This window comes from Propithecus coquereli, unplaced genomic scaffold (genome assembly GCF_000956105.1).
Source record: "Propithecus coquereli isolate 6110/MARCELLA unplaced genomic scaffold, Pcoq_1.0 Scaffold370, whole genome shotgun sequence".
NCBI classification, from domain to species: Eukaryota; Metazoa; Chordata; class Mammalia; order Primates; family Indriidae; genus Propithecus; species Propithecus coquereli.
The window spans coordinates 2,579,251-2,603,131 of NW_012149397.1; the positions used below are offsets into that span (position 1 = coordinate 2,579,251).

Below are 23,881 nucleotides of genomic sequence, written 5' to 3' on the forward strand. Positions count from 1 at the left end.
CCCCACTCTGCCTGAAGGTTGTACAGCCTTTTGCTTTTCATTTAGTGGTTATCCTAGCTAGTGCAGCAAGCAGTTGACTTAGAGTCTAATATTATTTAGCACTTTGACCTTCTTGGACAAGGCAAGGTTCTTAGAATCCGTTTTACTACTGCTCCTCCCTTACATTGTTATTGCTGCTGTGAATTCTATTATTTTAAACTCAAGAAGACATTGTTATTATTGTTACGTACAGTCATAATTCATTTCCCCACGTTTATCTTTTGCGTTGCCCTTCATTCCGCCCTGTGTCTCTGCGCTCATCCGTGGATCATTCTGTTGTGTGCAGAACACTCTTTAATGTCTCCTTCAGTGTGGGTCTGCTGGTGATGAATTCGTGGTTTCTGTTTAATGATACATGTACGCGATATTTTTTGGAGGCTTTCTTGAATCTGTGGCCTGGTGTTTCTTCAGTTTAGGGAAAGTTTGGCCTTAACTTTTTAAAGTTTTGTTTTATCCATTTCCTCCCTTTTTTTGGACCCCACTTAACATGTAGATTAGACACATTCTCTTTTATCTTCTATGTCTTTACCCTTTGTATCTCCAGCTGATTTTCTTTCCATGCTTCATTCTAGATGTTTTCTTTTGATCTAACTTCCAGTTTGGCAATTCTCTTTAGCTTTTTCCTTTTCTTTTTTCATTTTCTTACCTTTCTGCCTTGTCCACTGACCCCCAAATTATTACCTTTCGTTGTCTAACCCATAACTTCATGGATAATTCAGTTTAGAAAACTAGTTTATGTGGCAGTGTTATATTTCCTAAATAATATTTGCATTTTAGCTCAAAAGAGTAAATGGTGTGGGGATTACAGGAGCATTGGAAGAAACAGTGAAAGGCACTTCAAAATCTTCAAACCACAATAGTCAGCTGCCTCCTCAGCTCATGCCAAAGGCTTTGCATTTTCCCCGCCTACACAGGGCTACACCCAGGATAATAATTCCTTCCCTGTAACCCTAGCTATGATACCCCAAGAGGAGCCACAATCAGGAGAAAGGCTAGTTGGTCTTTTATCAATTGTTGTTAGATTTGTTGAAATTATCCCCATCTACCTAGATGTTACAATCTTTCTTTAGTTTTTTTCTAATTTGCTGTTTAAACTGTCTGTTGAATTATTTATTTTTAAGAGACAGGGTCTCACTCTCTGTTGCCCAGGCTGGAGTGCAGTGGTGCAATCGTAGCTCACTGCACCTTTGAACTAGGCTCAAGTGATCGCCTGCTGCAGTCTCCCCAGGTGGCTGAGACTACAGGTGCAGACTACCATGTCTGGCTAATTTTAAAATTTTTATAGAGACAGGGTCTCACTGTGTTGCCCAGGCTGGTCTTGAACCCCTAACCTCAAGTAATCTTCCAATCTCGGCTTCCCAAAGTGCTGGGATTATAGGTATGAGCCCTGCACCCAGCCTTATTAAATTGTTGATATTGATTTTGGTGCTTTTTAGTTCTAGAATTTCTACATGATTCATTTTTATGTTTTCCAGTTCTCTCAAGTTCTGTTTTGTTCTTTTATTCTTTGAGCAGTGCAGCATGTGTGTCTCGTACCTCCAATAACTGGAGTCTGTATTTGTGCAACTCTTTCTGTTGTGGGTTTTTTCTTTTTTCAGTTGCAGCTTTCTTTTTTTTTTTAATAGACTTTATATTTTAGAACAATTTTAGGTTCTCAGCAAAACTGAGTGGAAGGTATGGAGATTCCCATATACCTCTCGCCCACTGCGAGGTTTTTTTGTTTGTTTTTGCTGGTTTTCGTTCATGTCATTGTGTCTTCTTCTGTCTGCATAATTTTGCTTGTGTGCCAGAAATTGTATTTGCAAAATTATTTTAGAAATAACTGAAGGCCTAGGATCATATCTTCTTCTAGGGAGAATTTTAGGTTTGCTTCTGTCTGAGGCCTGGGAAACACTAGTAGCTGGAGTCATTTTAATCCAGTTCTGATGATTGATCTCTGAAGTAAAGCTGCAGCTCTTGCTAGAGCCTGTCAACTCTGGCTCACTTTTAATCTTAAAAGTACAGTGTTTTGAGTACTAACCCAAAGAGGGGGTTCATGGTTACTGTCCCTGTAGCCCTGGAGTTTTGTGCCCCTTGGCCGATCCTCCAGAAATGTCACATCTCTCTCTTGGATAAGCAGACCCAATGCCTTTGTCCTCCTCTGTTCCAGCAATTCTTCCCTGTCTTGTTATTTCTGCCTCCAAGCAGATATTTTTGATATGTTGTCCAGCTCTTTTAGTTGGCCTCAGCAGTTGGGTTGGCCCCAGTTACCTTTTCCTGCATTACTTAAAGTGAAAGTCCCGTTCATTTTGTGTCTAATATACACACATGCACGCAGCTGTCCATCGGTGTCCTTGAGGCATTGGTTCTAGGATTCCCTGTGGATACCAAAATCTGCAGATGCTTGAGTCCACCATGGCCCTCCATGTCTGTGGGTCCTGCATAGGAATTCATCAGTGTGGAGGGCCACCTCCGGGTATGTGTGTACAGTTTTGCCCAACTGATGAGTGGAAAATATTTCATCTTTATAATTTGCATTTCCTTGATTTATAGTAACATCGAGCATATTTTCATATATATATATGTATGTGTGTATATTTTTTTCTTTTGTCAGTTTATTTGGTCCACTTTTTGGGGTACTGTTCTTTTTCCGTATTGATTTCTAGCAATTCATATATTTTTGATGTTGATAATCTGTTATATGTTGTAAATACTTTCTCCCAATCTTTCATTTGTCTTTTATCATTGAATTATGACTGTATCATATAAAAGCTTTTATTTTTTAAGTTTATTTTTATTTTTTAGAGATTGAGTCTTGCTCTGTTGCCCAGGCTGGACTCAAACTGCTGGGCTCAAGCCATCCTAAGTAGCTGGGACTAGAGTGCGTGCTACTGCACCCAGCCAAAGCTGTTTAATTTTTAGGTTTTCAAATCTGTGAGTCTTTTATGGCTTCTAGGTTTTGTGTCTTGGTTAGAAAGGCTTGCAGTGCACTAAGAACATAATATTTTATACTTTTTTATATGTAGTTCTTTATTCTTTTGAGCTGGGTTTTTTTTGTGTGTATTATGTGAAATAACTGATTCCTTAGCTACACAAATAGAGTGTAAGGATAGGAGCTGTGCGTTTCCTCCCACTGTGCTTTGAGGTTCTCCTTCCCACCCAGGCCTGCCTTTTGGAAGGCACAACTTGTATGTTTCCAAAGGGCAGATCCTCCTGGTCGTATGAAATCAAGGGGAATGGATACAGGGAGACAGAGATTATGGGCTGTCATCAATATAAATGTTGAGGCCAGTGATCATGTGGAAGGCTAAATTCCTTTTTTTGTAACTAGTTTATCTTTGTAAAGTTAGAGCTATTCAATCCTAAAAAATTCAAACAATATATGAAAGTCCAAAGAAGGAAAGGGAAAAAAAAATGCCTCAAATTCTGCTCTGCAGAGGTGTCAACTGTGAACATTTTTCTGACCGTCCTTTCGGCTCTGGTCCTGCGTGTCTGACACACAGATGAGCACAGGCACAGCTTTATGTGAGTCGGGTTCTTCAAAGCATGCTGTGACTTGAGTTGGTGGCCCTGCCAGCTGCTGTTCCAGGTCAGGATGTACAGACCCACATAGGCTCGTAGCAAGGTGTTGGAGGGCACAGACTTCAGAGCCAAAGCACCCGCTTGCGTCCCAGCCCTGCCATCGCCTAGCAGCGTATGGGGACAGGTTATTCTCTGTGTCTGTCTCCTCGTCTATAAAGTGGGACAGTGTCAGGCTGTTGTACGGGTGAAATAAATGAACACACATACAGCCCATGGGATGGCAGCTGTCTGTAGAGTCATCCATGGTGGCTGTCACTTTATGGCGCGTGGAATGTTGGCGTGAGCAACGCCTTGCTGAACACCCTGGGCGCCCGTCTTCTCAAGGGTGTCGCGGGTGCTTGCGCAGTGCTGTCACTGTGGCCAGTGCCCTGGAGCTGAGGCATCTTACTGCTTTTCCTTCCTGAGGCAGACGGTGGTGACTTTGCTAAAAGCAAGTCATAAGTTTCAGGGTCTGGAATTAGGGTCCCACACGCTGCTTGCAGTGAGAGGTTGGAGGGCGGAGGTGGCCTCTGAGCAGCCGTTCGGGGCTGGCGCTGGCTCAGGTGCTCTCACAGCGGGGACCTCCTGATTCCCCACTCAGTGTCGCCCACTTCTAACCCCGCCCTCGTGTTCTGTCACAGGAGCCCGTTCCCGTGCCTGGTGGGTGGGAAGGTTGTGCTGGTGGCAGCGAGGCCTCCCGCGTGACCCGGAGCTGACCTCTCCCTCCCCGCAGGTGCAGCAGTACAGAGTGGCCATGACCGCCAAGGACTGCTCCATCATGATCGCGCTCTCCCCTTGCCTGCAGGATGCGAGGTGAGGCGCTGCGTCGCGTGTTCTGGGTCTGACAGGGTTTTGTGGATTCACAGGACAGTGGGTTCCCCGTATGTACAGACTCCCTGACGGGACCGAGACCTCCTTGGCCTACTTGATATAATGGGGCTTATTAACTCGTGCCCTCTAGAAGCTTGTAATTCGGTCAGACATATTTATGGAGAATAACTAAAAAATATTGTTCTATTACTTGAAAATTACTATTAATTTTCTGAGAAGATACTCCCAGGGCTCAAAGGCAGTGTGGATAGTGTGTTGCACGTTCCTTTCTCTCGAAGCCCAAGCACCTGCCCAGGCTCCCGTGGGCCCCGTCCCCTGGTCTGCTACCACGTCAGCACAATGTGCCAACTTTCCCGCCCAGTCATTTCAAAGCCTTTAAAACGACACATTCCTTGTTCTCCTTCCTCTTCCGAGTATCAGCACGTGTGCAGCCTCTCCCCGAACGCCGTTATTTTTGTCCAGTCCCTCTGTCACCTGTGTTAGAAATTCAGGGTGAATTTGATAATCTTCTTACAGTAATTAGCGTCTTCAGGAGTGCCAAAGCCTACATACAGTATCTGTAGAATGTTCTGCATTCTTCTAACATGTGTTCCTGGGTCAAGATGACCTTGGGCGCCGGCTGCAGCCACACATTTTTCTGATGCTTTTGAACTAAACAGTTCCCAGGATTCCTATTCCCTGGCAGGCACAGAATTGCCCACTTTTCTTTTTTCATTTTTTTTTTTTTTAAGATATAAAAGGAAAATTTATTTTATCTTTTAGAAGGACAGAGAGAGAGAGAGAGAGAGAGAGAGAGAGAGAGAGAGAAAGAGAGAGAAGGGGGGTAGGGAAGAGAGCAGAGAGATGGCATGGCATCCGAAAGAAAGAGAAGGGAGATGCCAGCAGTCCCACTTTTCGATATGAAATACTGAGGAACATTGTAGGGTGTAACTGAAGTACAAAAAAAAGGTCATTCTGTTCCGCTGAAAGTACTTTTATCCCCTAACAAAATATTGTCAGTGCTTAGTTATGAGGAATCCCTTAGCTGGATTAAGCTGGTGGTGTAAGATGAGAGGAAACCCATAAAGATACTATTATTCACCACCCTTTGTCACCAAGGGTGCAGCTGGGAAATGGAAGTGTGCTTGAATGCAGAGTGCTCGGGTAAAGCTGCAAAAAAGGTTGGTTCATAGACTAACGGGTGGGACGCGAAAGGCCACTGAAGGACAGACACGTTTACTTCTTCCAGCACAGGACGCAGTGGTGTCAAAATGGAAATGCAGCACGAGGGGAGGGCTGAGGGCCTGGGGTCCCAGCTACACCCCTGATCAGCTGCTCAGCAGAGACCGACACAGTGGGAGGGGCAGGAGGGTGTGTCCAGAAGGTTCTAAGCCTCTGGCATCTCAGACTCGGGGTGGAGGTGCAGGGATCATCATTCGCAAGGTGCTACCTCTGGACCTTTCTTGACAGAGACAAGGGGAGAATGTCTCAGGTTTCTTAAAAAAAATAAGGGCAGACTGTTAGTGGCTTGAAAGTGACAGAAGCAGTGAGACATAGGACAGGGCAGGGTCTCAGGGATGTGAACAGCTGGGCGAGGTGAAAGGGTCAACCCGGCCCAGTTCTTCCTTTCGCCTTTGTCTGGTTGGCCAGAATTGGAGGGAAAAAGGGACACCCACCAGGGAGAGGATGAAATAAAGCAGACGCTCCACTTGTGCAGCGTGACTTGAATAGAGCTGTTGGGTGAGATCTCACGTCAAGAACTCGTATCCGAGGAGCCCTCAGAGGTCCGGCACTGTCGGGCACGTGCCCTGCAGCATGATTCTGATTTGAAAATTTGAAACAGTCTTAATGTGCAAAGTATGGACATGACTGAATTACGGTACAGCCACCTGCTTATTAAACTTGTAATTTGTGTCCTTTTTTTTGTCTTTTAACATCCTGAGCACTTTCCCAGGTGCGGGAGCTTATTTCATGCTGCAGTAAGAACTGCACGGATAGATGGGAACTGCAGGCCAGAGTGCCGGCGCGCCTGCAGCCCCAGCTGCTTGGGAGGCTCAGGCGGGAAGGTCGCTTGAGCCCAGGAGTTCAGAGTTATAGTGAGCTATGATCGTGCCACTGCACTCCAGCCTGAGTGGCAAGTGAGATCCTGGCTCTCAAAATAAAATTTGAATTACAGTTAAAGATGGGAGATAAAACAAATTAAGGACAAAGGAAAGATGGATAAGGGAAAGCATTCCCAGTCTTAAGTGTTTCATCAACACTGATTTAAGCTTAATCTTAAAATGTGAAATGTTTAAAATGTGCACATGTAAGCTTTGTGTTTGAAAAACTTTGCCAATTAGACATGAACCTTAGACTTTGGGGAAATTAAACATAAAAGGTTTAGAATTCTGTGATCAAGTTGAAGGGGAATGGAGACCTTAAAATTCTGACGTGCGTTTGTGGAGAATTCTGAAGAGGAAGAAAAGTGGGTCCTGCCTGCGGAGGTCGGTTCCCAAGGTGAGAGCAGGGGCCGTGGGCCAAGGGGCTTGAGCAGCCCAGACCCCACCCGGCAGAGTGGAAGGAGAGACGTGGCAGCAGGAAGAAAGTGGACAGACGCCTGCAGGCGTAGCCACTGCCGCACTTGCCTTGCAGAAGGGTCTTCAAAGGACAGTGGACACCACAGAGGGAGCTTCTCCTTGGAGAACACCCCCGGGGCGCAGGGGCCTTTGAGCGTCCTGGTACAAGCCCGGGTGGCTTGGCCTGCCTGCCTTGAGGAGTGTGTGGGTAGAGGCTGTACCTGGGACATTGCAGTGAGTGGGGGGCCGTGGCCCGGGGATGCTCTAGCATCCCAGAGACAAACCAAGACTGGGATATGTCACTAGTCATCTTTGAGATGCACAATATACCTGAGACTAAATTTAGATCCGTAAGCTTTCATTTACGGCTCATACCTAGGTCAACTACATTTGAACTTCTCACACCACCTAAAACAGAGGCTTCTCTAGCTCTGCTCTGCTGTGTCTGCCCTGTCATAAAAGAAAAAGTCTTAAGTTGGTTCCGCCTTCCTGTTGCTGCAAATGTTTGACCTTTTGGGATTTTGGAACTGCAGGAAAAGCTGCCCACGGCCTCCCATCCCTAAACCCTGCTGCTCCTTTTGATTTCCTGTTTCAAATACAGCACAGGCAGCAGCTGCTGCCTTGGCTTCTCCAGCCCGTTCCCCGGTGTCCATGGAGGCCGCTGGTCGGCTGTCTAGGCGAGGACAGCTCCTCTGCAGCCAGCAGGTCGTCCTAGCCCCATTCTCTAAGGCTGCCAGAGAGAGCAGCTCATGGCATGAGGGACAATTGTGTCCTTGGGAGCCTCCCACCTGGTCTCCGCCTCAGGGCTGCTGAGGGTCAGAAAAGCATTTCAGTGTCAGGAGCCGGTGCCACTGGCTGCTGCCCAGGAAGTCCGACCTTCCCCAGGAGCTGCTTAAAAGACCCTTCCTGTCTTTATATGTGTCATCTTGTTGGGTGCTGCATTTCTGACACAAGAAATTTGAGATGTCATGGGCCAGAGGTGTGGATTGTCCTAGCCTGGCTGTGCCGAGCTCAGGTTTCAGGCCCCAGAACTGAGCGCTGCCTTGGGCTTGAGTGGTTCTCAGTAAAATACGGCCAGTGAGGACGAGCTGCAGCTTCCAGAGCGAGGCTCAAGACCTTGATTTGTAACAAGTTATTTGCTGTTGTCTACCATTCAGGAGAGAGTAGTTTATTACCCCAGAAACTGAGTCAGGATTCATTTTTCCTATAAACAGGATTTTGGAGCAGGAATTCAGTGAGTCTGGCCGTGACAGCATCATCAGAACAGGAACACGTTTGTCGGCATTTCCTCTCCCATGTGGGGTGGCTTCTGAAATGGGTGTTTTGTTTATTGATTTCTAAATCTAGAACAGTAGTAAGCCTGGAGAAACCAGAGCCCCAGAATACTTCTCTTGGGCTAACCTAAGCTATATATGTGATCCACGTGGTCCGTCATTTGCCGTGTGCTGAGTACCGCAAGAACAAAGTGGGGCATGCAGCAATCTTAGTGCAAGATTCAGAGTTACTCCGAAAGTGTTTTTAAGTACAATTGTTCATAATTTGTTGTAAGCACATGGACTACTTGTTTATAAAAACCACAAAACTAAACCCTGGGAAACAAAATACAAGGCACTGAAGATGCAATTCGGGAATAAAAACACGAAACTTGATCTCTCTCCAAATATGAAGAGCATAAAGGAGCATGAGTTTCTCACCAGACACGGGAAAGGCACATAAAGAGAAGTCTGTTCTCAACACTTCATCCATTTGGCTGTTTGAATGGCCAGATTGACTTTTTACTTTTTCTTAGGTTTTGTAATACTTGGCTCACGATAAAGTGACTTTTTCAGCGTTGCTTGTACCACTGGGATGGGGAAATATCACTCACATATTCTGCATAATCGCTTTTCCATCTTTCAGTCCTTTAACCCTCTCTCACCTGGTATGGTGTGTCCCGGCCTGTTCCATGGCCACCTCCCTGGCAGGAGCGTCACAGGCTAGCGCACAGCTGGCACAGACAGATGCACAAATGGTGCTCGCCGTGAGCTGGGAGGAGAGGATTTGGGAGGTTTGTGTATTCTGAAATTGCTCTTTTACTTGCAGTTCTGATCAAAGGCCTGTCGTCCCTTCATCGAGGTCCAGATTTGCCTTCTCCGTGTCCGTGCTGGACCTCGACCTCAAGCCCTATGAGAGCATTCCTCATCAGTACAAACTGGACAGCAAGATAGTCAACTATTATTCAAAGACTGTACATGCCAAAGACAACGCTGTGATGTCGACTCGGTTCAAGGAAAGTGAAGATTGCACATTAGTTCTCCACAAGGTCTAACTTTTTCCTGCAGTGTCTTTGAAACTTGAACATAGAATGTGAAAGTTGAATGATAGAGCTATTTTCTGTTGTGTTGGGTGACTCTTGGTTGTGAATGTTTTTGCTTTTAACCCCTGTTGAGTTGGGATGGCCTCTTGGAGACATGAATTGAAGAGCACTAGAAACATCTTCTGGGACAAGGAATGTAGGACGTGAGTGCTATGTCCCAGGAAGCTGCTTGCGTTCTTAAAATGGAAGTGTCCGTTAAGCCCTGGGAAGACATTCTGGGGAGTTCTTCCTTCCCAACCAGGGTTCGTGTCTAATTCTCTAATATGAAAAGCCTTATTATAAGACCCAAGGTTTGGATCTGCCTCCACCAGACTCCTAACATAGAAAACTTGAATGTCACATACATTTTACAGTTTGGACTTCTAAGAAAACATGGATACTACTGGAACTTTCCCCAGCTGAGTTACTTGGTCGCTTTTCAATGCAAGCCACACGTCAACACAGGTTTTTAGATGGTTCCCTGCTGCAGAGCATGATCTCGTGCTTAGTGCGGATGTTGGTTCTGAGCGGTCTAGACTCAGGGTCCCCATGGAGGTGCCGAAACCCATGGCTCTGCGAAGGGTCAGCAGGGAGCGTGAGACTCAGGTCAGGATGGACACCACTCATGCAAGCATTGATTTTTTTTTTTTTTTTTGCTTTACGATTTTATCTTTAACTAGGGGGAGATAAGGCGTTCTTTCCCACTTGAAATTGCTGCTGTAGGAGCTTGAAGTAGAGCTGTAACTTGCTGAGCTGCTGTGGCCGGGCTAGGTGTGCCCCTGACAGCTCAGTGCTTTCCTGGCACTCCGGTGTTTCGGGTGGCCGAGGAACGAGTTCTCCCTTCCTCCCAGACTGAACTCCTCCCTCCGGTTTGCCTTGAGACCTGTTGGGTTTGAGGGCCCCATGGCCTTGCCTGTCCCCCTGTTGGGGCCAAAGGCCCTGCTTCCTGAAGATGAACAACTCCTGGCTGGTGCTGAGAGGGTTCTTATTGGGGTCACCAAAGTGTACCCGGCTGCTATGAAAACTATTGGGAATTTTGGCTTCAGTTTTTTATTCTATGGTAGGTTGTACAGACTGATTATTTATACCATCGTTTTGAGGGACTAATGAAGGCTTACTGTAACATATAATAGCAAAACCATGGAATTGTATAAAAATACTACATGAAAAATAAGGAAAATATTTTGCTGATTGTAAATTTTTGTGGGAAATTTTGTGCTAACTCAAGAATTACACTTGTTTGAATCAAGCCAACTCTTCTAGAATTTACTGTTCAATTCTGTCCTAATATTTACTTCTAATTTTATTCTACACTCAGAGGTGCAAAAAAGATACTTACGCATTTGGACACTTTTACCGTTCTCTTCCAATTTCAAATGAAATCTTGTACAAATGTGCCGTGTGTGCTGGGATGGGGGGCTTTGGACACTCCACTTAAGTGATGTGTGTGGCGTTCATGTGCTCGTGGACAAGCTGTAGGCTCTGGAAAGTGTGAAGGAAGTGGCTGTATTGCTTTGACCCGAGGTGGTCTGTTGTGGCCGGGCTGGGGCAGCGTCACTAAGGATGATTTTGCTGGCAGTCGTGGCATGTGGGAGACTTTGGGTCCCGGGTTTAAGTGTACACACAAGGGACCGTCCCCTGGGGGAGGTGCTCTGGAACCTGGCCCCTCAGGGAGGTGGGCTGGGTGCTCGTGTCCTCCTGGGGTGCAAGAGTTACTGCTAGCACGTGACTCAAATCTGGCAGGACTAGAGAGGATGAAAACAAAGTCTCTACTTAGGGGAGAAGAGAAAGCAGTTGGAGTACCCCATTCTAGATAGTCTCGAGGAGCCCTTGAAGCCGGCAGCTGCTGTGGATTCGTCCCTGGCCCTTGCCTTGAACCCGCCGCTGCTGCTTTGCTCAGGCTTCCCGGTGGCCCTGACTCGTGTGAAACAACGTGCTTTCCCTGAGCCGAACATCATGATGGGCGACTCCCGCGTCCGCCGAGGTCGCGGTTTTCACAGCGCGTCTGAGGCGGTCCATGCAGCACTCAAAGGCTTGGTGGATCTTCAGCGAAGGACCCCGTTTCCTTTGTGCCATGGCTTCGTGCGAAGGGAACGGTGCTGTCTTTGCTGTCTTGCGGCATTTCTTTTTTTAAGCTAATGGCTCCACATTTTTGTGGAAGACCAAGAAAAAAGTGTCGGGGCTTGCTGAGGGATGCTGACTGCCTCGCAGTGCCACTTTGCAGACCAGAAGGAGAAATGAGGCTCCACGGGCAACTGCCTTGGAGCCTCCAGGTGGCAGGAGCCAGGAGACGGGAGGCTTCTCCCGGCCTGACTGAGCAGCAGCCATCTCCGCAGCAGACTCCGTATGGGGACGCAGCTCCTCCCCGCACACCCAAGGATGGACAACCACTCTTGGTACATTTTCTCAAATGTTAAGCTTATTTAAAAAAAAACACACTATACATGTTAGTTTTATTTGGCATTTTATACATAAATTGCTGTATTTATTTTTGATGTCATGAGAGTATATATAATGTGCCATAACTGCATAGACAGCATGTTTTAAGGGTGTGGTTTCTAAGTGGAAAATAGCAAATGTCTATATTCAATAAAATTGTGTGCTTTTAAGTGCGGCATTTATTCCTACACATTCACTGTTTTGGAACTAGTTGTTTTCCTCTGTGCAAAACAATTTTATCAGGCTTTCTAGAGCAGCTTCTATGCCAAGCACTCCTAGCAGGGTTCGGAAGCTGAGAGGAGCAGTTTCTATGACTCTGTTCTTGTCCAGTTCTAGGGCTGCAAAGAAAACATAAAACTGGTTAAGAAACTTCAAGTTGGTGGCTCCATGTTTACTCTTGGTTGCTCTGTCAGGCACGTTGAGAAGTTACCTAGAACACCCACACCCAGAGTCCCTACCTCGCCGTGGGACTTTGGTGAGAAGATCTAGCTTTGGCGAAACCTTCCCTTCTTCATCTATTTTTATCTTCCAAATAATTAATAATTCAAACCTGAAAAAGAGGTAAAATACATCATTAAGTATTTTTTAAAATTTGATTGAAAAATTAAACTGTTAACAAGCACCTAGTTTCTTGTCTGTCTATGCTGGGTTCCCTTGCTCCTAAAGACATCTACGCACAGAGGAAGGAAAAGTATAGTCAGTTACACAGGAAAATGGAAATTAGAACCACAGTAAGATACTGCTTTGTTTCCACTACACTGGCAAAAATCAGTACGACAATCCAAGTGAAGTACAGCATGCGGAGCAACAGGAATTTATAAATGACCAGTGGGAATATAAATTGATGAACTACTTTGAAAATAATCTGGCGCTGATAGAGAGCTGAACACACACCTGCCCCATGACCCAGGAATTTCATTTCTAGGCACACAAGCCCAAGAGAAGCCTGTGTGCTGTGCCAGGAGGCACGGGCTGGCACGAAGGACCCGAACGCTCAAGACGTGAAGAATGCACAAAGACACTGTGGTGTGTTCGTCCACTCGGAGACGAGCAGTGAAAATGAACTACAGCTACTTGTGACACCAGAGGAGGCTGCTGTTGATAAAGGCTAGTCCCAGAAGCCTGCTTAACAACCACAGTATTTTAAGGCTTGAAAACCAAAGTTTTTAGGCATTTATACACGAGTCATAAAAGTACATTCTGAGAGATGTACACACATGCACAAAGGCAACTGGATGGCAAATAGTACACGTGGATGGTGGCTCCGGGCAGAGCGTGGGACAGGGAGGTGCCCGGGGCCAGCAAAGGGACTGGCTGTGAAGCTGGAGCCCTGAACCTGCTCTCCCCAGTTCTTCTGATTGCTTGGCTTCTTGGGGGCTCTCCACTCACCCCTGGCTTACCCCCTTCCATTTCTGAAATCACAGCGGGTTCGCCCACATCTCCATGTTCTGGCCACCCGTCCTTGGCCTGCTAAGGGTGCCATGTGAGACTGTCACCCGCTGGCCCTGGGATAGATGAGCATTTTCCTCCTGCAGCCCAGCACTTTCTCCCACGCTCTGTGTAGACGTTTCCTCTCCGAGGTAACGTTTACAGAGCGTGGTCCACCCCCACCCTCTTCCAGTGGGGCACGTATCCGGTGTGACTCCATTGATTCCTCCAACTGAAGATCTTTAGTTCTCGGTTGGTGGTTTACATTTATCTTCTATTTGTACTCTTTGTTTTAAGAGGCGGTCCCACGGCGCCTGTGCAGACTCACCCCGGCCGGCTGGCACTCCGGATCCCCATGCAGTGGGACGAGGCCCCTTCTGAGAGGTGCACGGTATCTGGGTACTTTTCCTGTGTGGGGAGAAGAAATGGTTACAGACAGATCCACGGGGGAGGAGCAAGGGGCCATGGGATGGGCGCAGAGACACTGTTCCCGGTGACTGCCTGAAAATTAGAGTCCAAGTGTCACACGTACCATCTGATGGTGTCAACTGCCTCCTGCCCTTGCTGGACCCACCCCATTCTAGATCTTTCCACGGCCACACAGCCTCCAGGCTCCCACAGTTATCACCTCCCCCAGCGTTGACATTTTACACAACCACCATACAACTTTATTCCAGTTTCACCAGTTTTTCCATGCTCCTCCCACCTGGGACAGTTCCTTGGTCTGTGGATGACTGGTCAGGTGGTGACTCCCCAAGCTAAAGGACTGTTTTACTCAGACAGTGTTAGCATCTGACCTCAAAAGCCTTTTGAACTGAGGCTCTGAAGGCGGTGGCCAGCCCCTGTCACGGTGGACACTCCTAGTCCATCCTCAGGACGCACGTGAATGGCCCCCAGCCCACGCAACCTTCCTGGCATAGGCAGGACCCTGCCCAGGTATTCAGACTGTGCCAGGTCGAGGCACCTGGCTCCCACTGCAATAAGGGAAAGTGCATGTTTTGGTAAAAACTTATGATGAGATCATATACCATTTTAGAGTCAAAGACATTCTCTAAAACAGGGAAATAATGCAGAATTTCACTAATTTCTAGGCTTGCAACTCTAAGGTTTGTTTTCCCCCCATATAATGTGATAATTCTGGGCATATTTGGTTGTTTCTGTGGGAGCTTCTGGCATACCAGAACTGACACATTAATTTAGATCATTATAACAACAACAAACAACAAAGCTTGCTTTACAGGAACCTGAACAGAAGATACATATTCACAACTGGTAAGAGTAATTGTGGCCCCATCTTCTCAGTTTTTAAAAACTGTCTTTTTGTCTGCTCTTTTGAGAACAGACTGCAGGGGTGATGTGCCGCACTCTCACCGTAGGCTCCACCAGGAGGTGTCGGGTTCCCAGGGCCAGTCTTTGAAAGACACTCCGCCCCTTCTGCCCTCTCAGAGCACGTGATGTAGAAATGGAAGCCTGAGGATGATGCTTAGGCAGATGCAGTCCCAGCATGACCAAAACTGCCGTGGCCTCCTCATGCCTCATGGAAAGAGAGTGAGGTGAGTGAGGTTTCGCCTGAGAAGTGTCAGCCTGACGCCCTGTCAGAGAACACGAGACAGGGGAACACGGCTGAATGTGTGGGTGGTAGACCCTCTTCAGGCTGCAGATACTTGCCAGACTGAACCAGATTAGAATGAGGTTGCATGGGGACAAAGACGTGTCACAGCTTTTAAATCAACCAGCCCCTGTATCGTGAGCTGTTGCCAGTGTGGGAGGCCAGCGCCTCGCGCACGCAGACCCGACAAAGCGAGGACACGTCTAGATGCCAAGCCGAGCTGAGCCAGCCAGAGGCCGGGGGCTGGGGGGGTGGGGAGTGGTTTAAGCTTACAGACAATTACTAATTTCAGCAAAACAGTTTTGATGAGAAAATATATACCTAACTGGAAAATGCTGGTTGATCTTTAAACCACAGGCTCTTCTTAGTGAATCACAACTGCATGAGGAACTCAGAGGAGCGCATGTGAACGTGGCAGTTTGGCTTCCAGGCTGTGCTCAGCGGCAGCACTTGGGACTCCTGTGACGGCTGGGCCCAGGCCAGCTCCAGCGCGGGGCCGAGGCTCGGCCTCTGAGCACAGGGAGCAGATGGAGCAGATCTGAGCAGATCTCCGCCTCCAAGCCTCTCCTTGTGAGCAGGAGAGTTTAAACTAGATGCTTTCACTAAAAATTAAAGTGTACTTTACTCCCTTTAGTTTTTTAAATAAAGTCAGAGGTAGAAATGCTGACATTAGGAAGAGGTCAGGCATTCAGTATGTGTTTCTGGAGAGCTTTTTTGGGACTGTGTGCAAAGTCTCTTCATTTAAGTTAATAATGTTGCTCCATTTATCCAGCTTCATTCACTTGTCTGGGAACCTCAACCATTCAGAGCACAGCTGATAAGGTAGCAATTAAAGGCTGATGAACAGCCCAGATGGACAACAGAAAGAATAGCATCCTGGTTAACCATCACTGACAACTAGAAATACAAAGGGCGGGTCTCACTGACACAAGTGTACAGGTGGCTTTGAAGGAGAAGACAGAAAAGTTACGAAAAATGATATAACTAAATACAAAGTGGGCTTGAGGTCATTTGGCATGAGATCAGCACATTTCACAAAGATTCAACGTTTCACATGTTACTATAATTGACACTGATAAAAGATGACCAAATCAGCAAGAAAGATTTAAGATGGACATAACTCTGATAAGGCAGAGATATATACAATGTATTTTCAAATAGTTTACACACACACACAGAGTTAACTGGAAAATTATAAACATGATCTGGAAAGCACCTTACGTAAGTCACGTTTGCCGTCACTGTAACTAAGGCCCAGAGAAAGGAAGCACCTGGCCGGGCTCTTCCTAGTGCGCCTGAGTGGTCTGCACACCCTGAGAGTGCTGGTGTGCAAAGGAAAATGAAGGGGAAGCCTGTGCTTCCACGGATGTTGTCAGGAAGGTTGGGATGTGGGGCAGACGTGGGGAGGGGGGCTCGCAGAGCACACTAACTGCTGGCCAGCACGGGGCTTCCCTTCTGGAGCCCCCAGCCTTCCACAGCAAGGCTGTCCTAGCGGCTGAGGAATGCTGAGGCCAGGATTCAAATGTGTTTGTTCAGCTGCTCGCCACATGCAGGGAGTCTGCATTCAAGAACCCTCCGGGAGTTCCTGACGAAGACTGGTGGCTGAGAGTGCTGGCAATTTGATATCCAGCCCGATTTTATACCTGAGGCCCACTGTGCTGCTGCAGTGGCTGCTGGGTGCCAGTCCAAGGGGAGTACAATTTTTAACAAAGCTTCCCAGAAAGTCACCCTTGTGTTCTGTTTCAGTGCAATGCCAAAGAGAAAGGACCACATCACTTGCCCCCTCCGCTGTTTCCCACTTAAACAAATGGGAGACCTTGCTTCCTCCCTGCCCTCTCCCACCGCTCCGGCCACTCCCAGCTCCATCCCTGCCTTCTCCGACTGCCACTTGCTGTTTTGTGCGAGTTCCAGCAGGGGGCGATGGGACTTGATGTCTAATACATCTTTAAAGAATCACTCACTGTTCCCAGTTTGGGGGCTCTTATTAATATACACGTACAAGTAATTTTTGTGTGGACATACGGGAGGTGGGCAGGGCCAGGACACACAGGCCAGTCCCCAGAGCCTAGTCTGATGTCTATTTGGAAAGGATCACATCCACTGGGGAGAGGTGGGCCAGGTTAGGCAGGAAGCAGGGAGACCCTGTGGCCAGAGTGATGGTGGGGTGGCCTCAATGTGCTCTGGGGTGAGGCAGCAGTGCTTGCTGGATGTGGGGGATGGAGAGCTCCTGATGGGGTGCTGTTTGCCCGGTGAGCAAGGTGGGTGAGCAAGGCAGGACAGGTGGGTTGGGATGATCAGGGCTGGGGCTGCAGCCAAGAGGAGGTGGCACAGCTGCGGGAAGTGCGCAGAAATGACTGGAAGAGGCAGGCAGCAAGGTTGGGCTTGGGAGTGGGTGGGCAAGGGCATCTGCTATTGTATGCTGAAATCAGCAGAGACACGTCTGTTGGGTCTGTTGGACTTGGCAACGTAAGGTCTTAGTGGGTGGCTTCACACACAAGACTTCTGAGACAAGTGCACCTAACTTTAGAAAGGTTTAGAAATGCCTACAGCACGAGCACTTGGAAAAACAATGGCTTGCCTCGTTTCAAAAAGAAAACTAACAGATGTGTAGTCTGTGCAGACACTGGTCCAGGTTCTTCACACACATTATTAGGCGTATGTTCTTACACGTGTTAGATGATCATATTATTACGAGTGAACACGTATTGCTGGGGCTCTGAGGCCAGCGCAGCAGCTCAGCCGCAGACCACTCAGTCTGGGTCTAACACCATGTGTCTAGGCCAAGGTGACGCTGGGTCAGGAGCTCCACGGAAATGATACCACGTGCAACTCAGTGAGCCGCAACCCCACCACCGTGCTCTGAGGGGTGTCCCGAGACCACTGTCCACCCCTCTGCCTGAGCCCGCATGACGGCTTGAGGCTGCATAGTGAGGGTCGCCAAAGGGGGTCCTGTTTCCATCATTCCTTCTGCATCTGTGGTTGCCTTTCTAGCAGCAGAAAGAGCTCTTCCTTCCTTATTTGTCTGTGTCATGACTGACTCACAGTTACTCATGTATTCCACAGGCCGTAACCCGTGAAGATCACGGTTGACTGTGATGCGCCCCCAGGTGCGAGCCCCTGCAGGCTGCTTTTGACACATCCCCATCATTCTTTGAGGCCTTTCAATTCTTTGGCAGCACAAGCTGTTCTGGGCTCATTTTGTACTTGTTCAGCTCTGGATTCAGAGGAGCCAACAATATTTACAAACCAGGGCCTCGGCGGGTTGCTCCTGGAGTTTCATTACTTCTAGAACCTCTTGGTGGAAAGAGCCAGGAAAGACACGCTGGTGTGCACACACACGCGAGCACACCTACAGCCATTCCACACTCATATTAAAAACAAACAAGCACGAGCTCCCCCGGACACCTCGGTCCACTCCTTTCTGTGTCTGTAAATCGCTTTGCCAGCTGTGAGAGACCTGCCTCCTCCTGTCCTCAGTGTGTTTGCTTGTTTGATCAGTCAGTTTACAGTCTCCGGAGAGTGCCTGCCACCCCCTCACAGCTGCTTCCTCTGCGGGCACATTGGCGCCTCTGCAGAGGGAAGGAAAGGAAGAGGGCAGGAAAGAGCAGTCTCTTAAAAATCTAAAAATACGTACGACGTAGAGCTGACACAATGCAGCCATCCATTTGACACTAAGAGATTTTTCTGGGCTGAATACCGGGCTAGGTACCTTGGTCCTTTTGGTACCTTGGTCAGAGCGTGTGTGGCGGGTCAACGAGGACCCGCAACCCTGTGGGGGAGGTGAGACAGGGTTTTCAGACGGTGGCCAGCTATAACAAGGGAAGGAGTAGCTATTCTAAGGCAATTCTGGAGAAGAAACACTTTGTATCATCACAATCATTAAGTAACAGAACCAACCACTGGCAGCACCAGAAGCCCCTTTGGAAATTTCCTGAGTAGCATGGCCACCAGAAGAGACAGTACTCTCGCTGACACACCATCCAATTGAAAGTTTAACAAAATCCACAGGCCACAAAGCTGGACAAAAGGTGCCTGACTTTTAATAATCTTTTGACTACACAAAGGATGGAAAGACTGCAATCCCAAGTCTAATTGTGTGGACTTTTAACCAGTTATTCCAGACTATTTATGTTTTTGAAGGGAACATTTCCATGAAGTGATACAAACAGAACTGAATGAAGTCGCTATGTTGCCGGGTTACCTCCTATAATCCGCATTACCCTAACTTTCCTGGACGTGGTCCTGAGGATCAGAGACACGCACACAGACCTGGCTACGTTCGCGTCTGCACCAAGAGTCGTCCGCTTGGTTAAAAAACAAGGGAGCGCAGCAGTTCTCTGGTCTGACCCTGTGTGGGGGGCAGAAGTCAGAGATCAGATGCCATCAGTAGATCAATGTGGGTGTCCAGGAAAGACTCCTCAGGGGACCAGCACTGTAGGAAGCATCTCAAAAATAAATGGGAACAGCTGAGGAGCTCTGTTGAAAATATTGCTTGTCCGGAGGGAGTTAAAAAATGTGTCCTAAATGTTGCTTAGTAAAACAAACAACCAGAAAAACTTCTATTCCAAGGCCATGGTGGGTCATAAACCTGGGAAAGTTGGAATGTCATCACAGCACTTTGCTACAGGAGCAAAAACACAAACCTCCCCAGAAGGGAGTGTGGTCTGGCCTAGTCCGGGTGTGACTTGTGGTCATCCTTCTGGTACTGACATCCCAGAACCCTCTAAGGGGCTTGTGCCAAATGTTGTCCCATGTACCCCAGCCCCTGTGGGGCAGCCCTGCCCTCAGCACTTAGCTCATCTCCGGATCTTTGCAGAACAGAACCAGCTGGGAGCTCTGCTTGGCTTCTGTCCTCCCTTCACCCAGCTTTCCTTGTTTGTATAGACTTGGGAAGAATCAGGGAAGCTCCAGAGCTGAAAGAGACCTACTTTATTGGAAATATATTCCAACAGCATTCTTAAAACGAAGACTTGGGGAATTTCAATAAACAAAAGCAATGCGAGCATGAATAATTGGCTTGTATCACCAAAAAGAGAGAACCAGAGTAGGGGACAGCAAATGACAGGCTGCATGCCAAATTCCACACCCCCTTCTTTTTGTATGGAACCTCAAACTAAAAATGGTTGGAAAAAATTCAAAAGATTTCATGACATCAAAATTATATGAAATTCAAACTTCAGAGTCCATGATAAAGCTCGACTGGCACACAGCCACACTCATTCACTAGGTACATACAGTCCACGGCTGCTTTTGTGCTGTGACGCAGAGCTCAGTGGTTGCACAGAGATTACGCGGCTGCAAGGCTTACAACAGTTACTCTCTGGCCCTTTGCAGAAGTCACGGACCCTGACAGACTAGGGGGGGTGGGTTCCACTAGTCCCCGGGAGGAGACTGTGGAGCTCCAGGCGGTCGGGATGTTCATGAGACACAGACAAACTGAGAGAGAGGCTGGAGGTGGCCTTAGGCTTGGGAGGAAATCAGACCATGTTTTGTGCGTGAAGAAAAGTCTGGTGGGAACACATATTTTTAATAGTGTTTTCTCTTGGGAAGTGACCCTGGGAAACAGAAGTAGAGCAAATTAAAAAACAACCATGGAGACCACACAATCAGTCCCGGATGGCAAAGTGATAGTTTAGCCCGGGGCTGTCTTCGGAGGGGGTGGTCTGTCCTGTGTGGCCTTAGCTCCCAAGGCTGAGATGGACTTTTTTTCTCCTCTTTTCACCCTTCTTGTTTCCAGGACTCCTCTTCAGGGCCCAGTTCAGGTGCCGTTTCTGCACTTCTGGATAGTTACAAAATGGTTCTCAAACCTCGGGGGTTAAAATTCCAGCAGAAATTCCCTTATTCCTGTAACCATATTTCTTTCTACTTCCTTTAAGTTTTTATTTTGTTTTTTCATAGTTCATTTTAATTCCATTAACCTAGAAAAGTTCCTCAAAAAGCCCTCAGTTATTTTATAATTGAATATTTAAATTTCATTTAACTTTTGCTTATAATCTTTGATTGTCAGAAGGATTTCTGTCTTGGGAGACAGGAAACTGTTCTGAGCTGGCCGTGGGGACAGGAGGATGGGATGCCCTGTCTCCTGATCTTGTTCCAACTGAACCCTTGTGCACACAGTGTGGGGTGACACCCAGTACTGCCGTTTCCCACGCCATACATCACATCACACCCTCAAAGAAAACCAAGACAGGTTATTTCCGCACTTAATTTCTCCCTCATGGCACATCTTCTGCATTCCCAACCTACTCCCAGACACTCTACAGAAATTGCTCTCCCTTTGCTGGGGCGATTATAGAAAGAAGCTCCGAGGAGCAGGGACACTGTGCTGGGGTGTGGGGACGAGGCCAGCTCGCCCTTGCATGCCCACATTCTCCCTTTCTTAATCAGAGGGACCCATGGGGGCTGGGGGGTGTTGGTGGTGTAAGAGTTGGCCCTGCCCTCAGCCAGCCCGGACAGACAGAAGCCATGTGACGCCACAAAACCCACATACCCAAAGAGCTCCATCTCAAACCAGTTTGAAAACAACCCTCAGCACTTTTAGGAAATCAAGGATGGAGAGATTATAATGTGAAAGTATGGCTATAAACACCTTGTCTAGAAAATGGAACTAAAAGAAGGAACAAAGGGATGTGGAAATCCTAAAAATGAATAATAAAAGTTATAAATGTAATTCTTCACATTCTAATTTTAGAATGGAAAGGGGGGAATTATGCAAGCAAAATTAGTAATATATATACCCTAGAAACATGTACCCTGGAATCAATCTAAATGCAAATGTACTCTTAAAAAACCAACTTCCCATTAAGATTACTGGAGAAAACAAATATCACTTCAGATGGGCATATAAGTATAACAGTAGTTTTGTTTTTAAGATTGTCATTTGAAGCTAATCATGTAGCAACTGTATGCTTTGAAAAGTAATTGAGTTTCTTCCTATAGACCACTACTGTGAAAAGGTGAGCCAAGCTGGTTTATTTTTAAATAGTCAGAAATGATAATTAAGAAACTAAATATATACACACATACAAATGTAATGATAAATACTAGAAACTCTTTAGAGATAATTTCACAATTTTCTCTATGTAATTATTAATATTTAATTATAACTGATAGTGAAAGTAATATTTCAGATATACACTGGAAATGTTATCATTACTAAGATTTAAACTCTCTCAGTTCATAAATCTCAAAGTGATGCTGTCCAAAAACATTGAAACTGGTTATAATTTAAAGTTATGGTCTGATTTAATTTTTTTTATGGAATAACAGATATTTTGAGATTGGTAAAGTCTTCAGGTTCTTTTTCACAAGACAAGTTACTTCTACTCCCATCCCGCCCCCTTCACCTTTGCAGGCCCCACGCACCCGACAAGCACCAGCTCAGTCAATCCCCACAGCAGTCCTATGACATCTTTGATTATAATGCTCATTTTAATGAAACTAAGGCTTGGAAAAATTAAGACACTTCCTCAAGATTACACAACTAGTAAATTGATTCACATCTAAGGCCAACAGATTCCAAATCCTGAGCTCATAAACATTCTACTACATAACATCTCTAAGTTCAGATATAATTGTAATGTTAAGGTCAAGTTTTATTATAATCAATTTGTAATAACATACTTCAGTGCTGGTGACTGACTATGGTGGTAGCAGCAAAACATTTTTGTTGGGTAACAACTGCCACTGAAAAATTTGCTCATCCATTCCCAATCTAGTGCCAGGTATGAATAAGCCAAGTCTCAACCTTAAAGAGCCCTGATCTAGTAGAGGAAACTTCCCAGGCCTTATTTTTTTAATTAAAACTCCTTAGTTTTCTTTCTAGAGGAGTGTTATTAAAAAGCCATGGTGGGGCCAAGAGTCCAGAACCTCTCTGGCTCCTTCTGTCTTTTTTCAGACAGGCCTGCTGTCACAGGGGAACAGAACTGGGGGTGGAGGAGAGCCCTTCTGCCTCTTGTATAGATTTCCGACGAATTCTTCTCCATCCTCATCCCTACTTTCAGAAGTACTTGAGGGCTCTCATTTCTGAGCAGATTGGAATTCTACAGAACAAATCAGCCTTCTTCAAGGCTTCTTCTCTGGTCTTAATCAAATACCACACTTTCATCTGCTTCCTAGCTTCCAATATTTTATTGCTGACTTCTTCACACCTGTTTTTTACCTATACATTTATATCCTTTAGAAACCTCTTTACTGCCATTTTAGAAAGGTTTTGGCAGGGTGCCTAATAAATGCTGCATGTTTCAATCTGCCATTTTTTGAGGACTTTCACAGCAACGACAAAAATAAATAAATGCCACCTGATCAAATTTAAAAGCTTCTGCCCAGCCAAAGAAACTATCACGAAAGCAAATAGACAACATATAGACTGGGAGAAAGTATTCGCATGCTACACGTCCGATAAAGGGCTAATAACTAGAATCTATATAGAACTCAGGAAAATCAGCAAGAAAAAATCAAACGACCCCATTAAAAAGTGGGCAAAGGATATGAACAGAAACTTTTCAAAAGAAGATAGACTAATGGCCAACAAACACATGAAAAAATGCTCAGCAACTCTAATCATCACGGAAATGCAAATCAAAACCACAATGAGATATCACTTATCTCCAGTGAGAATGGCTTTTATCAAAAAGTCCCAAAACAATAAATGTTGGCATGGATGTGGAGAGATAGAAGCACTCATACACTGCTGGTGGGACTGCAAACTAGTACCTCTGTGGACAGTAATATGGAGATACCTCAAAGAGATACAAGTAGAACCACCATTTGATCCAGCAATCCCATTACTGGGCATCTACCTAAAGGAAAAAAAGACATTCTATAAAAAAGACATCTGCACTAGAATGTTTATAGCAGCACAATTCACAATTGCAAAGATGTGGAAACAACCCTAGTGCCCATCAATACATGAGTGGATTAATAAAATGTGGTATATGTATACCATGGAGTTCTACTCAGCCACAAGAAACAATGGTGATCTAGCACCTCTTGTATTATCCTGGATAGAGCTGGAGCCCATTCTACTAAGTGAAGTATCACAAGAATAGAAAAACAAGCACCACATGTACTCACCATCAAATTGGTATTAACTAATCAACACTTAAGTGCACATATAGTAGT

General features: G+C 46.4%; 2 protein-coding genes across 3 annotated transcripts in view; one reads left to right on the plus strand and one right to left on the minus strand.

The window, feature by feature from the left end:
* The window catches only part of IPPK (inositol 1,3,4,5,6-pentakisphosphate 2-kinase), a 56,504-nt gene extending 45,972 nt beyond the window's left edge, over nt 1-10,532 (plus strand). Inside the window, exons 12-13 of the mRNA XM_012651843.1 lie at nt 4,313-4,392; nt 9,030-10,532. Of these exons, the coding sequence (XP_012507297.1) occupies nt 4,313-4,392; nt 9,030-9,255 (306 nt within the window). The 3' untranslated portion in view covers nt 9,256-10,532. The remainder of the gene's footprint in view (nt 1-4,312; nt 4,393-9,029) is intronic.
* Nucleotides 10,533-11,665: 1,133 nt separating this feature from the next.
* CENPP (centromere protein P) overlaps nt 11,666-23,881 on the minus strand; it is a 236,502-nt gene continuing 224,286 nt past the window's right edge. Inside the window, exons 5-7 of one of the 2 annotated variants that reach the window (XM_012651835.1) lie at nt 13,478-13,557; nt 12,180-12,271; nt 11,666-12,059 (exon numbers count right to left, since the gene is read on the minus strand). In XM_012651835.1, coding sequence (XP_012507289.1) covers nt 11,929-12,059; nt 12,180-12,271; nt 13,478-13,557 — 303 coding nt within the window. In that variant the 3' untranslated portion in view covers nt 11,666-11,928. The remainder of the gene's footprint in view (nt 12,060-12,179; nt 12,272-13,477; nt 13,558-23,881) is intronic. The other variant, XM_012651834.1, reaches the window with a different exon arrangement.